Source organism: Elephas maximus, chromosome X, assembly GCF_024166365.1.
Source record: "Elephas maximus indicus isolate mEleMax1 chromosome X, mEleMax1 primary haplotype, whole genome shotgun sequence".
NCBI classification, from domain to species: domain Eukaryota; kingdom Metazoa; phylum Chordata; class Mammalia; order Proboscidea; family Elephantidae; genus Elephas; species Elephas maximus.
Genome location: NC_064846.1, coordinates 171,415,588 through 171,430,971, shown reverse-complemented (window position 1 = coordinate 171,430,971; position 15,384 = coordinate 171,415,588). Strand labels below are relative to the sequence as shown.

Here is a 15,384-nt window from a genome sequence, read left to right as displayed (position 1 = left end):
GGACACCACCTCGTTCTTCTGATCTCAGGGTAGATGAGGCTGTGGTTCACGTAGACTCTTTTTTGAGTCTTTGGTTTCCTTCTTTCTCTTTCTCCCTGGATGAGTAGTATCTTAGATGGCTGCTCGTGAGCTTTTAAGACCCCAGACACTCCTCACCAAACTAGAATGTAGAACATAGACTTTGTGAACTGTATTATGCCAATTGACTTGTGTCACTAGACTATGGCCCGAAGCCTTCAAACCCAGAAAACTGGTCCCACAAGGTGTTTGGTATGCACATAGTTTTTAAACAAATTCTAATCGTGGGTCATGTACTTGTCCCTCACCTGCCCCCCTAATGACAGCTGCCATATACCATTTATTTTGTGGGCATCTTTTATTTTGGTGGGCACGGTGGCCAGGTGACGGAACAGCCGGGTCGGATTGCGACGGGCTGGATTACAAAGGGTTGGTCTCTTGTTCCCTGGCGTGTGGTCACAGCGTATCGTGTCATCACGTAGAAACCGGTGCTGGGAATGTGAGCCGCCGGGAGATGTGCGTGCGGATCGGTATCTGCGCCAGTGGAATCTCTTTCCCAGACGTGCGAGATGGAGCACTTGCTTCCTTTCTCCCAGAGGAGCCTGGGAGGAAGACAAAGGGCCATGACGGTGATCCTAGCCAAGGGCACATATGTCCCGCCTCACTGTCCCAGGTGGTGTCTGCAGGCAGCCAGGTGTCCAGGGGTGTGGTGACAGGCTCGTCGCCAGGTTTGGGGGGAGGCTGAGTGCCATGCCCTGTCTCCCAGGCAGCTGCTTGCTCTATCTCTCCGCGGCCAAGCAGGTGCTCCTATGCAGGAAGGCCCAGGCACACGTGGTCCCCTTCTATGCTTTGTTCATCATCTCTGCACAAAGTACAGGGCTACATCTTTTCCCTAGGTATCAGTCCACCCCTGGGGGTCCTCACGGCCATGTCTGCGATGGATGTTGAGTGATTGTGTTTTCACAAAGTGCCATGGGCGATTTGGATGGATGGCCATGGTGGGTGCACCCAAGGCTTAAGCCAGCATGCTTGCAAAAGATTGAGGACCAAAGACCAGGTTGCTTGCATCATTTTCCTGATGAACTTAGAGGAGTAGGTGCTGTCTGGGGACACAAGACGGTGCCAGGCTGCTGGATACACATGGGAGGTGTTGAGAAGGGGCAGCATGGTGATGATGGGGCTGAGAATTAAACAGGAAATGCCTGGCATATAGTTCTTGCCCGTTGCTAGGAGTTATGGTTACTGCCATCCAGTGCCCTAAAATATGCAATTAGAAACTCTATGGAGAGCACTTGGACGCGTTCACGAAGGCGGTGGTGGCTCAGTGGTAGAATTCTCACCTGCCATGCAGGAGACCTGGGTTCGATTCCGGCCAGTACACCGTGTGCACAGCCACCACCGTCTGTCAGTGGAGGCTTGTGTGTTGCTGTGACACGGAACAGGTTTCCGTGGAGCTTCCAGACTAAGATGGATGAGGAAGAAAGGCCTGGAGATCTCCTTCTGAAAATCAGCCAGTGAAAACCTTCATGGATCACAGTGGTCCCATCTTGTTGTACATGGGGTGTCCATGAGTCAGAGTTCAACTTGAGGGCAGCTAACAACAACATGCTTTTGCGTGCAAAAGCTGGTCAATGAATAAGGAAGACCAAGGAGGAATTGATGCCTTGGAATTATGGTGTTGACGAAGAATATTGACTATACCATGGACTGCCAAAAGAATGAGCAGATCTGTCTTGGAGGAAGTACAACCAGAATGCTCCTTAGAAGTGAGGGTGGCAAGACTGCGTCTCATGTACTTTGGATGTGTTACCAGGAGGGACCAGTCCCTGGAGAAGGATATCCCGCTTGGTGAAGTAGAGGTCCGTGAAAAAGGGCAAGATCCTCAGTGGGATGGATAGACATGGTGGCTACAACAAGGGACTCGAACATAGCAACAGTTGTGAGGATGGCGCAGGGGCAGGCAGCGTTCCGTTCTGTTGTACAGAGGGTCGCTATGAGTCAGAACCGACTTGACGGCACCTGGCAACAACTACAAGGACATGTCCATCCATTTGCCTATTTCAGAGGCAAATGAACGGGCTTTAAAAACCACAGGTTCTCCTAAAGCAGCAGCTGCCGTGGAGTTGACTGCGCTCGTGTGTGTCAGAGTAGGCTGGCGCTCCGTAGGGTTTTCAGTGGCTGGATTTGTGGAAGTAGATTGCCAGGCCTTTCTTCCGAGATGTCTCTGGGCAGACTCGCACCTCCGATCTTTCGGTTTTCAGCCGAGTGCATTAATTATTTGCACCACCCAGAACAGCCAGCTCCTAAAAAGTATACTAAATTTCAAATGCCCTACGGAAAATTTCTTTCAAACATATCATAAATTATTTTCTTAAGCTTGTAATTGCTTTCAGTTTTTTCTCCACATTTATACTTTAATATTAATTTTGTTTCTGGTGAAGCACACCTGCCCCTCAATCATTGGTCTCTTTCCATGAAGTTTCTCTTGAACATACAGTGTGTTGCCAGCACTTTTGTTAGGGAGCTGCAAAGCCAAATTACCTATAGGCTTGACTTGCATTATTTCCTGCTGCCTCTTTGCCTGCAGCCTTAAACCCTTTTGTGAATCTAATTATGTGCACTAAGCTTGCACTGGGAGCAGATTAGCGCAGAGGGGGAGAGTACTGTGCTGGAGCTGAGAGGGTCAGCCAGGCTCTATGTGGTGTGCTTAAATTAGAAGAAGGGCGGTTTCAGCTTACTGACAGCACCCATGCTTGCGGAAAACCTTGCTTGCCCCCTGCCTTCGTCCCGGGATGCTACTCCGAAGCAGTGAATTCTGCTCCTAGCCGGGATCTGGCTGAGCTCCCCCCTCCTGTGCTGGCTCTTTGGAGCTGTCCTCCAGCAGGTGGCTGAGGGGGCACCGCGCTGATTAGCACAGATGTTCCCAGAAGCCAGGGCAGCTTGGTCACTACATGCATTGGTGTGGCAGGAGGAAGGGGCTGGCTGAGACGCTGGAAGGCTGTGTCTTCTCCTCTTCCTTTCCAAGAGCAGAAACAGCATGGGTGCGGATGCATGGGTGTTCAGATGGAGGGTGTGCGCCATGGTGGGGGAGCTGCGTGTCGTGGGAACCCTGTGCTTCACGGGGTTGTCAGCTGTCAGCTTGTTCAGACTCGGGTAAAAAGTGTCTGTGCTGAAGCTTTTGGGGCTTGTGACCATTTGTTGCTGTGCATATTTTCTTGCTGAAGCAGTCGATGGAGAAGTTTATGTTGGACGGATATCCTGAGTTCTTTGGTCTCTTCTCCATTCTTGTTTCTATTAGTAAAGTCCAGAGAAAAGATAAAACCGCCCAGATGGTGAGTGTTTTATACTTAGTGGAAGGTTAACTGTTTAGATTTGGATTTAGTGTATGGCTTAGGCAGTTTAATCAGATGAATCTCTAATTATGTGACATGTTTAATGTTATGTTTTTTTTTTTTTTTATTCCCCGTTAGTTACTGTGGCATCGACTCTGTCTCATGGCAACCCCATGTATGTCAGAACAGAACTCTGTTCCATAGGGTTTCCAATGGCTAATTTTTTGGAAGTAGATTGCCTGACCTTTCTTCCGTGGTACTCATGGGTAGACTCGAACCTCCAGCCTTTCGGAGAGCTGCTGAGTACTTTAACAGTTTGTGCCACCCAGGGACTCCTGTTTAAATGACAGTAGTCCACAGTCTCTTGTTGCTTCTTTTGTGTAGCTTTCTCTTATTTATCTACTTGTCATGCTGGCTCTCAACGTATTGGTAAGTTTTTTGTTTCATTATTCTTATACAGCAGACCCAGTCTTGTTGATCCTCAGGCTTGTTTATAATTAGTTAATGGTTGCGCATTTGAATGTCCCGACTCCTTTCGCCAACCATCTTTTATGTTGAAATGTAGCGTACACAGTTGAATACCTGCCAGTACTTTGTGGCGGTTGCCTTTCTAAAGCTGAGTTGAATTAAATGATGCCTTAGACAGTGAGGGGATATATAGTGCCGAGTCCAGGTGGTCTGCAAACCTCTCAGGTACCTGGGAGATGGACTTTTTTCTTTCTTCTGGACATTATCAGGGTCATAGGTATGGAAAAAAAAAACCCGATTATAAAAGTGGCTAGAAAAAGAAGCCACCGTGCCCTCTCGTTCCATTCATCACATGACCTTTCCGTCGCTGTCTTTTCTGCTCAGGTACCAGGAGCAGCCTCTGACGCTGCACGAGAAACGTGCTCTTGCTGAGTCTGCTGAGAGAGATGAGGGAACACCCAGCCTCCTGGGGGCAGGAACTTTCTGGCGCTTTCATCTTGGGCGAATGCTGGTTCTCGCTCTGGCATTTGTTTGAACGTGGCTTTGATGTCTTGTATCGGTTTCAGCTACTGAGGTCATGGGGGAATTTTTATCTTTACCTAATTCTCCTTGGGTATAAAGGCAGGAACTCCTTTGTTACTGTGCTTATTTTCTTGCCGAAACAGAGTCAATGCAGAAGTTTATGTTGGACAGTTAACCCGAGTTGTTTGATATCCTGTAGCGCGTCAGATCCTGTCTGAATCATGTCACCATCCACCACGTGGTATGGTCTGCGCCACTGCCCAGGGAGAGCACTCGCTGCCATATCTGGTACTGGTTTCTGTCGAGTTGACTCAAGATGACCCCTTGTGTGTCAGAGTAGAACTGTGCTCCATAGGGTTTTCAATGGCTCAGTTTTTGGAAGGAGATAACTAGGCTTTTCTTCCAGCCCCTGGGTGGACTTGAACCTCTAACTTTCAGTCAGCAGCCACAACCCAGGGACGACTTCTGCTGTATGACTCATTGCTGTCGAGTCGATTCTGACTTATAGTGACCCTTTAGGACAGAGTAGAACTGCCCGATAGGGTTTCCTTCGTTGTCATCTTTACGGAAGCAGATCATCAGGTCTTTTCAACCATGGAGCCGCTGGTGGGTTCAAACTGCTGGCCTTTTGGTTGGCAGCTGAGCGCTTAACCACTGAACCACCAGGGCTTCTTCTCTGCATATAGATGTCCCTAAAAGGCTATTGGGGTCTTCTTTTCCTTATAGTAACTAGCAACCCAAATCTGAACACACCTGCATCATTTATAGAGTGCTTTGCAACATGGCTTAACGTATTAATTTAGTATGCATTCAGAGCACCCCATTGGGTCGTTCAGTATTAGTAAATCAATGTAATGTACCACATTAGTTAAAAAAAAAAAAAAAAAAACCCATTGCCGCCAAGTCGATTCTGACTCATAGCGAACCTACAGGACAGAGTAGACTGCCATGTCTGTCTCCCACGGAATGGCCGGTGGGTTCAAACTGCCCTCCTTTCAGTTAGCAGCCAAGTGCTTAACTCCTGTGCCACCAGGGCTCCTTACCACGATAGCAGAACAAAGGTAAAGAGCCATTGGGTCATCTTCGTGGACATACACCCTCTTCCACCAGCACCATGTCCGCCATTGCCTGGTGTTCTGCCCTCCTGGAAGGTGTGTCTTTCCTGGTCTCCAGGCCATTCTGTCTACCCACATCACCCCCAGGCCCAGCTTATGCAGCAGCTTTCCCCCTCGTTTCTGTTGGGAGTTTACGACTGGATATTGTGTCTCCCTGCAGTGCAACGACCTCACCCACCACAGCAGACGTGCAAGTGTGAACAAATGGGTCAAGGGCAGATCCCTTCATACGTTCGGTCTGTATTTGCGTCAGATGCTCGTGGCTCTGTTATGTGGCAGGGGTGCTGTGGTGAACGGAACTGAATACCACGTGGTCTGTACTGTCAGGGCCCCAAAGTGCGTGTGTTTTTCCCTTTCATCGTGGTCCCCCTGGTGGCGTGCGTGCATACTGTTCATGCCATCCACAGCTCTAGTGAGTGTGGGTTAACCATGACCCATCTGTCAGTGTGTTCTACTGGGCAGCTTGCGTGTTGCTGTGGTGCTGGAAGCTATGCCACTGGTACTTTAAACGCCCACAGGGTCACCCATGGTGGACAGGTTTCAGGGGAGCTTCCAGATTAAGACAGACTAGGAAGAAAGGCCTGGCAGTCTACCTCCGAAAATCAGCCAGTGAAGACTGTATGGATCATGACAGAATATTGTCTGATACAGTGCTGGAAGATAAGCGCTGTAGGTCAGCAACAGGCTGAAACATACCAACCATCATGAAGATAGTGCAGGACCAGGCAGTGTTTCTTTCTGGTTTTGTGCAAGGTCGCCATGAGTTGGAGCCAACTCGATGGCAGTCAACAGCCTGTGGATTGAAGCCCCGTGAGTTTGTGTCTTGTTTGGGAAGACACACCGCCACCCTGTAGACCTCCCCACTCTAGTCGTGTCTGGCCCAAAGGAGTTGGAGCCACGCTGAAGGAATGACAAGTGTCTGAGGACTCCAGGTGGCACCAAGGCTCCCCTGTCCAGCTTCATGACAGGGTTGTGACTGGACAACCAGCAGACAGATGCCACATGTCCCTCTGTCTCCTGAGCAGCACAGATCCAGCCATTTCAGGGCATCAGAGTGGTAGCAAACAGAAACCAGCCTGAATTTTTCTTGATTTCCAAATACATTCCTTATGCACCAGGAGCTTCAGAGGATTGGTGAGAAAAGCAATTGTATTTTGGGAAAATTTCACCTTCCCTAGTGGGTATGGACTGGTGGCATAGTGGTTAAGAGCTATCTATGGCTGCTAACCAAAAGGTTGGCATTTCACATCTATCAGGCGCTCCTTGGAAACCATATGGGGGCAGTTCTACTCTGTCCTGTAGGGTCAGTATGAGTCAGAATCCACTTGATGGTAATGGGTTAGTGGTACCCTGGAGGCACAAACGGTTAAGCGTTCGGCTACAAATGGAAAGATCGGTGGTTCAAACCCACCCAGCAGCTCCACGTGAGAAAGACCTGGTGATATGCTCCCATAAAGATTATCAAAAAAACCCATTGCCCTCTCGAGTTGACTCTGACTATAGGGACCCTATAGGGCAGAGTAGGACTGCTCCGTAGGGTTTCCAAGGCTGAAATCTTTATGGAAGTGGACTGCCACACCTTTCTCCCCTGGAGCAGCTGGTGGGTTCAAATTGCCGACCTTTCATTTAGCAGCCGAGTACTTTTGTAGAACCATCACCTCTATCTAGTTCCCGTTTCCATCACCTCCAAAAGAAGCCCCACACTGGTTAGCAGTCGCTCCGCCTTCCTCCTGGCCCCTTCCCCTCCAGCCCCTGGCAACCACTAATCTGTTTTCTGTTCCCATGGCTTCGCCTGTTCTGGACGTTTGGTATAAATGCACTCATACAGCATTTGCCCTTACGTCCTGGCATCTCTCACTTAGCAGACTGCTGAGATTTTTACACGTACTTGGTGCTCACCCAGTGGTTGAATCCTGAAAACGCGCATCTTGAAATGTGGCCAGGGAACAGTGTGCCTGGCTTTGCAGATTATGAAAGCATCTCAGAATGTTGGGCCGCGACTCAGCTATTACGCATGGGCGCCCGTCTTACCACCGTCAGGGCCCAGGGTGGGGAGGATCTTTATAGCCGGCATCACCTATGAAATACGTACAGCCTCAGCGTCTAGGAGATTGGTTGCTTCTTCCTCAGGTTCCACCCAGTCAACCGCTTTCTGTGTAGAAATCCTTGATCGTTGGTATGTTTGAGTCCATTGTTGTGGCCACTGTGTACTCTGAATGTCTTCCAGGCTGGGGGACTCATCTCCAGTGTTCTGTTGTGATCCTTAGGGTTTCGTTGACTGGTTTTTGGAAGTAGATCTCCAGGCCTTTCTGCCTCGTCTGAGTCTGGAAGCTCTGCTGAAACCTGTCCACCACGGGTAGCCCCGCTGGTATTTGAAATACCGGGAGCATAGCTTCCAACTTCGCGGCAACACACAGGCCCACACAGTGTGTCACACTGACAGGTGGGTAGTGGTCATTACCAGCCCTTTCTGCTAGATTAGAATTATTATTTGTGAAGTGAAGTATCAAGGCTTCCTTTTGTTTCAAAAACGTATGTTTTGAACACGTTTGCTCTTCCATGGTGTTTGAGCCTCGTTTCTAAACGCGTGGCCAGGCTTCAATGATCTCACGTAGGTCAGGGGCTGCTTCTCAGGCTGGAGGAGGGAGATGTCAATGACCCGATCTCTCTACTCTCAGCCGGTCCTTCTGTTGCTTTGTCCTGCGCCCTCGTTTCTTTCTGCGCCTAAAGCGAAGGGTGCTTTCTGGGCACCCTCAGCCTACACTGGGGTATGCCAGCATCGTGACAGCTGCCTGACGGTTTGCAGATTTTTCTGTTTTGTAATTTTTCACTCAGTCCCCTTAGTCATTCTGAGTCCTTAACCATGCGAGATCCAGAAATCTCTTGACAAGCAGGGAAAACAGAAGTCTAGTTGCATTTATCATGAATTGTCTGTACTGACAAACTTGAGAGCTTTTAAAAAATGTGCGTCTAAAGGTCTGGTACAAGCCCCCTGGGTGATGCAAACAGTTTGTGCTTGACTTCTCACCTCAAGGTTGGCAGTAGGAACCCACCCAGCAGTGCCACGGAAGAAAGCCCTGGCCCTGGTGATCTGCTTTCATAAAGATTACAGCCAAGAAAACCCTATGGGGGCAGTTGTACCCTGTTATATATATGGGGTTGTCATGAGTCGGAATCGACTCAAGGGCAGTGGGTTTGGTGTTTGGCTGAAGGGTCTGACGTCCAAGACCCGGAAGTGGCACATTTAATAGTAACAGCTATCTTGTTGTGTACCAAAAAACCCAAAACCAAACCCGTCGCCTTCGATTCTGATTCACAGCGACCCTACAGGACAGAGTAGAACTACCCCATAGGGTTTCTGGGGAGTGTCTGGTGGATTCCAACTGCCAACCTTTTGGTTAGCAGCTGTAGCTCTTAACCACGGTGCCACCTGGGCTGCATTTTTGTGTACGCAAGAATGTAATTCAGGAAATGTTTGTTTTTTGTTTTTGTTTCTCTTACCTTAAAGAATTTTATTCCCAAGTTTTATAGTTTAGGCAACTATAAAACTTGTTATCATTCTAAGTGGTTATCGTTCAGTAGCAGTATTTTCAACAATGTTTATGTTTAAGGTTTTAGCCTCTCGACTCACATCTACAAGGGCTTCTTTTTACATTTTATTTTATTTTTTTTATTGTGCTTTAGATGAAAGTTTACAGCTCAAGTTAGGTTCTCATACAAAAATTTATGCACATGTTGTTAAGTGACCCCAGTTGCTCTTTCTGTAATGTGACGCACACTCCCCCTATCCATCCCGGGTTTCCTGTGTCCACTCAACCAGCTCCTGTCCCTTTCTGCCTTCTCATCTCACCTCCGGGCAGAAGCTGCCCATTTAGTCTGGTGTATCTACTTGAACTAAGAAGCACGGTCTTCACAAGTACTGTTTTATGTCTTATACTCCAGGCTAACCTTCTACAAGGAATTCTTCAGCTGTTCTTGTAAAATCTGTTATTTTATTTATTTATTTTTTTGTATGAAACTGATTTTTTTTTTCATATTAACTTTTATTGAGCTTCAAGTGAACGTTTACAAATCAAGTCAAACTGTCACGTATAAGTTTATATACACCTTACTCCGTACTCCCACTTGCTCTCCCTCTAATGAGTCAGCCCTTCCAGTCTCTCCTTTGGTGACAATTTTGCCAGCTTCCAACTCTCTCTATCCTTCCATCCCCCCTCCGGACAGGAGATGCCAACACAGTCTCAAGTGTCCACCTGATACAAGTAGCTCACTCTTCATCAGCATCTCTCTCCTACCCACTGTCCAGTCCCTTTCATGTCTGATGAGTTGTCTTCGGGAATGGTTCCTGTCCTGGCCAACAGAAGGTTTGGGGACCATGACCGCCGGGATTCCTCTAGTCCCAGTCAGACCATTAAGTATGGTCTTTTTATGAGAATTTGGGGTCTGCATCCCACTGATCTCCTGATCCCTCAGGGGTTCTCTGTTATGCTCCCTGTCAGGGCAGTCATCGATTGTGGCCGGGCACCAGCTAGTTCTTCTGGTCTCAGGATGATGTAAGTCTCTGGTTCATGTGGCCCTTTCTGTCTCTTGGGCTCATAGTTATCGTGTGACCTTGGTGTTCTTCATTCTCCTTTGCTCCAGGTGGGTTGAGACCAATTGATGCATCTTAGATGGCCGCTTGTTAGCATTTAAGACCCCAGACGCCACATTTCGAAGTGGGATGCAGAATGTTTTCATAATTGAATTATTTTGCCAATTGACTTAGAAGTCCCCTTAAACCATGATTCCCAAACCCCCGCCCTTGCTCCGCCGACCTTTGAAGCATTCATTTTATCCCGGGAACTTCTTTGCTTTTGGTCCAGTCCAGTTGAGCTGACATTCCATGTATTGAGTATTGTCCTTCCCTTCACCTAAAGCAGTTCTTATCTACTAACTAATCAGTAAAAAACCCTCTCCTACCCTCCCTCTCTCCTTCCCTCGTAATCACAAAAGTATGTGTTCTTCTCAGTTTATACTGTTTCTCAAGAACTTATAATAGTGGTCTTATACAATATTTGTCCTTTTGCCTCTGACTAATTTCGCTCAGCATAATGCCTTCTAGGTTCCTCCATGTTATGAAATGTTTCACAGAAAATCTGTTATTTTAAATTGTTACTTAGAATTTGCTGTGAAACTCATCTTTTTTTTTTTCTCAATATATTTTTCTTATATTCTGGATGAATGGCAAATTACAATTGATGTTATCTATGATTTGGAGGTTTTCCTCCTTGTAAAATATTAATGTAGAAAAGTTCACATGCAGCTTATAATTGAGTCTCACAAGATACGAAGAATTCGTAAATAAGAGTGTTCTTGAAAACCTCATGGTCTACCAAGAGAATATGTCCACACAAAAACGTGTACACAAATGTTCATAGCAACACTGTTTACAGGGGCCAAAAAGTGAAAACAACGTAAATGCCCATCAACAGATGAATGGATAAACAAAATATGGCCTATCCATACAATGGAATTTTACTCAAAAATAAAGAGAAATGAAGTTCAGCTACATGGTACGATGTGGACGAACCTTGAATGTTATGTTGAGTGAAAGAAGCCAGACACAAAAGGCCATGTATTGTATGATTCCATTTATATGAAATGTCCGGAGTCGGTACATCCAGAGAGACAGAAAGTAGATTAGTGGTTGTCGACGGCTCAAGTATGGGGTCGTTGGGAGGTGACTGCTCAGGAATATGGGATTTTGGGGGGGATGATGAAAGTATTCCAACATTAGACAATATGATTGTTAGACACAACCTAGTGAATATATCAAAAATAAATTGTCCACTTTAAATGAGTGAACTATATAATTGTGTATCTTGATAAAAGTGTTATGGAACTACAGAAACAACAACAACAACAAAAATACCCTCGAGGCCTAATTGGAGTTAAATGCCCAGAAAATTGAATATGCTTTTTTTTGGTTTACAGAAGTTAGTATATCAAATGATTTTACATGATTAGAATCAGGAGGTACACCAAGCCATTTTATTCTGTTCTGTGTGGTCTAAGAGGAGCCCTGTTGGTGCAGTGGTTAAGCGCTTGGCTGCTAAACGAAAGGTTGGCAGTTTGAAACCACCAGCCCCCCGCGGGAGAAAGATGTAGCAGTCTGCTCCAGTAAAGATTACAGCCTTGAAAACCCTACGAGGCAGTTCTACTCTGTCCTGTATGGTTGCTATGAGTCAGAATCGACTCCATAGCAACAGGTTTTTTTTTTTTTTTGGTATAGTTCAAAATGTTAGAAACCTGTGTTGCCTTGGAAGAGATGGATGCATTCTTAGTCTCAGCTTTTTGTCTGAGATGAGCAGGACATGGTGAAAAGAACATTTTAATCCATCTGAGGACAGGCGACTTTGGCTTGTTGTCTTCTCCTTGCTTTAGTCACTGCCCTCTTTGAGCTTCATTTATCTTGAAGCGTAAATAGAAAAAACTTCTCCTTGCTACCTTTCAGGGTTATTGTCAGGGCTTAATGAGCTCATTGATATGAAGTGCTTCATTACTACATGGAGGTAGGGAGGTGGTGGGGTTCCATGTCTTGGAGGAGGCGGCGAGCTTGGCTTGTGTTTGGAATGGCCGCCAACGAGTGTTGGCAGTGCTGGGCTGGTCTTTGTGGGCCACGCAGGGCCATGCTATTTACAATATCAGCTCTGTTATAGTCCTGAAGGCCCATAGCACAGGGTCATTTACACTGGTTTTGAGACACGTATTGGAGCAGGAACAATTCAGTCACTTCCTGAGCCAGTGACCAGGCCTGGGCAACCCCTAGCATCTACTCTGCACTGACCCATGGTTGTTCGCTTCTGGTAGACGAAAGCTTTGCTCCTTCTCTGTGAGGCAGGGCGTCGCACCCATTTTACAGATGAGCAGGTCAAGAGAATCATATTTATTCTCCCTTGATGAGTATTTACAGATTTGGGAGTCTATGAAGGTCATTGCGTGCTTTTCTCTTGTGATGAGAGGTGTCTAGAAGTTTGTCCAAGCGACCGTGGGGCCCAGGCCAACGTCTGAGAGCCCGACTGGTGATGAGCTCAGGTGGCTGACTCTGGTAGTCTTGGACATGACCAGAGAAGAAAGTTGCTGACGCAGTGCCGCCATGGCCCAGAGCATCTGCTACACCTGGTGAGGGAAGGAGGGCATCTCCTGGGGTCCAGATGGTAGGACGGGGCTGTTGGCATGATACCAACTGCTCTGTCTCACTTAGCTCTCTGGCTGGTGGTAGTTTTTCTGGAAAAAACATTTAGCCCATGAATGGAGCATCCCTTTCCCAGTAACCCCAGCCAACACCCCAGCCTTTTCGGTTGCAGGGTTGAAATACCACCCCCTGCAAGTGGAGAGCGTTGGCTTTTCCGAGCCTTCTTTTTTTCCTTTGCCTCCAGTCTCAATCAGCCTAGTTTACTCCTGTCATTAATTAACTATAAAGGAAGATGAAAGCAGTTGTGGATATGGTAGCACAGGAAAAGCTGTCTGAAAATGATATTCACGTGGCCAGAACCTTCCTTACGAGGATTCTGAGGAATTCTATGAGGTACAGTCTTGGATTTACGATTCCTTTGCATCTGTGTTGTAATGAATTAGTCTATCGTATGTTTTCCCTGTAGTTCGTGTGAAGCTAGCATGAAGTTCGTATGTTCTACGTTTTGCCACCTGTGTTTTTTTTACCTCGTTAAACTGATCTGAGCCATCAAATAGCTGGTGTTAAAATGCATTTTGGTTTTATTTCCTACTTAGGTAATTTTCTTTAATGTTTCTGCCGGCTTGGAAAAAGGTATGGTCTCCATAAAGAGACTCAGTAGAGTTTTTTTGTTATGTGTTGTTTTGGTTTTAACTTCTTTTGATTTTAAAATTGCGGTAAGTATATATATAACAAAACGTTTGCCGTTTCAACATGTTTTATGTGTTCGATTCAGTGACACAGATTACAGCTGTGGCCTCTGTAGGGACTTTTCAACTGAACATACTTTATCACCCCTGGGCAGGTGTGGCCAGAAGAACAATAAGACTTACACCAGGTGGTGGGGATGGTGCAGTGGGGGCCCAGGAGGCTCACACCACATTCAGAAGTCCTGGCTTCAACCCACTTGTGCTCTTTGTCTTGGCAGTTGCCATTCACACCATCCTGTTCACAGGGACCCTTGTTTGAAGTCACAGGTACTGATATCACAGGTATGCACTGACATCACAGGCATGGACACACTGATGTCACAGGCCTGCGCTGACACCACGGGCATGGACTGACGTCATAGGCATGAACCAAGTCACGGGCACACTGACATCATGGGGTACGCACTGAGAGGCTCAGAGGAAGATACAGCCGCTTGTCTCAGTCAGCTCTCAGACAGCCTTTATTTACTTCCTTAACTAATTACGTAAACACACACACGGAGTCTAGACTGTATCCCAGCCCAGTCCCATCTCCTCAGAGATGCTCAGGGCCGTACACAAAGCTGGGCAGAAGCCGGTAAGGGAGAAGGTTTGGGCTTTGTTTTTGTGGACAAAGTAAGTATTTGTTTACTTTCTTACTTATTTAGAGGAGCCCCTCGGTGGTGCAAACGGCAAACATGCTTGAACGTTAGCTGAAAGGTTGGCGATTCGAGTCCACCTAGAGGTTCCTCAGAAGAGAGTCCTGGGGATCTATTTCTGAAAGATCAGAGCCATCAAAAGTCCTGTGGAGCGAGGCTGTACTCTGACACACATGGGGGCGCCGTGAGTTGGCATTGACTCCGCGGTGCCTGCTTTGGTTTTTGGTCTGGTACTTATTTAGAATACATTTTGGAGACTAAGGGCTGGTTCACATTTTGGATCCTCTGATTCCCACCTGGCACTAGGGCAAATCAGTCCTGAATAATCCTGAAAACAGAACGTTCTTGCCCAGATGCAGTGGACCAGTACCAGTTGCTGTTGAGTAGAATGTGAGGCACAGGGACTTATATGTGTATCAGAGTAGAACTGTGCCCATAGGGTTTTCAGTGGGTGATGTTTTGGGAGGAGATGGCCAGGGCTTTCTTCCTAGGTCCATCTGGGTGGACTTCAACCACCAACCTTTTGTTTAGCAGCCAAGCGCATTAACTGCCTGCACCAGGAGAGATTGTTGGATGCAGTGGCAGGCCCTGGAAGCGAACATATAGCCCTGCAGCATGGGCCTTGTGTCCTGCCCTGGCACACTGCTGTCCTGGGTGAGTCCTGAGCCTTCTGCATTCTCTTTTCAGGAGGAGTGAGCTGAGCTGGAGGCCACACTCCTGGCATGCCACCAAGTTCTGTGATGGCGCCCCCGAGGCGGTAGCCGTTCCGTTCTCCACGGCCGGCACCTGCCCATCCTGGCACACCCGGCACCACGCGAGGTAGGCGCTCTCCCACCCAGGTGGGAAGCTTCCTTGGCATCTCCACCCCCGCATGGCCGCCCGTTCTGGATGATTTTTGTTTTCTTCTGATGAGGAAAAGGCCATCAATGCCCCGTTTCAGATGGAACCGTCTTGATGTCTCAGTGAGCAGGCAGGTTTGTGGCGCTTGAAAACAAGAAAGCTGAAAACACCAGAGGAAGGACTTCTGAGTGTGCTTTCTCTTCTGTGCCCTGTGAGGGAGAAGTGGAGAGCCTTGGGGTCCCTTTCTGGCTACACCCCTCTGGGAACACCACGGGGACGCTAGGACGAAAGGCTTGTCAGCCAGGATGTCGGCAGTTCTTAGCCAGGTGGCACGATGTGAATGTACCCCACGTACCTGCAGCCCCTACTCTTCCTGGAGATGTCCCCTCAGGGATGGGATGGCAGCTTTGTGGGTGGGGAGGTATATTTCACCAGCGCTTCCTGGGTTTTTTTTTTCCTGGGTGATTTGTGAAGCATCTGCACCCTTTTCCCTGCCTCCTGAGTGCTGGCGGGAGACACAGGGGACCA

At 47.6% G+C, this 15,384-nt stretch overlaps 1 protein-coding gene across 16 annotated transcripts in view; it reads left to right on the top strand.

Moving 5' to 3' along the window:
• The window catches only part of SHROOM2 (shroom family member 2), a 294,895-nt gene that overhangs the window by 214,169 nt on the left and 65,342 nt on the right, over positions 1-15,384 (top strand). For 11 of the 16 annotated variants that reach the window (XM_049872260.1, XM_049872259.1, XM_049872266.1 and 8 more), the window contains one exon: positions 14,704-14,835. The exons of 4 other annotated variants lie outside the window; for them this stretch is intronic. In XM_049872260.1, the coding sequence (XP_049728217.1) occupies positions 14,704-14,835 (132 nt within the window). Of the gene's footprint in view, positions 1-7,874; positions 7,899-14,703; positions 14,836-15,384 lie in introns of those variants that run through there. One more of the 16 variants, XM_049872275.1, reaches the window with a different exon arrangement.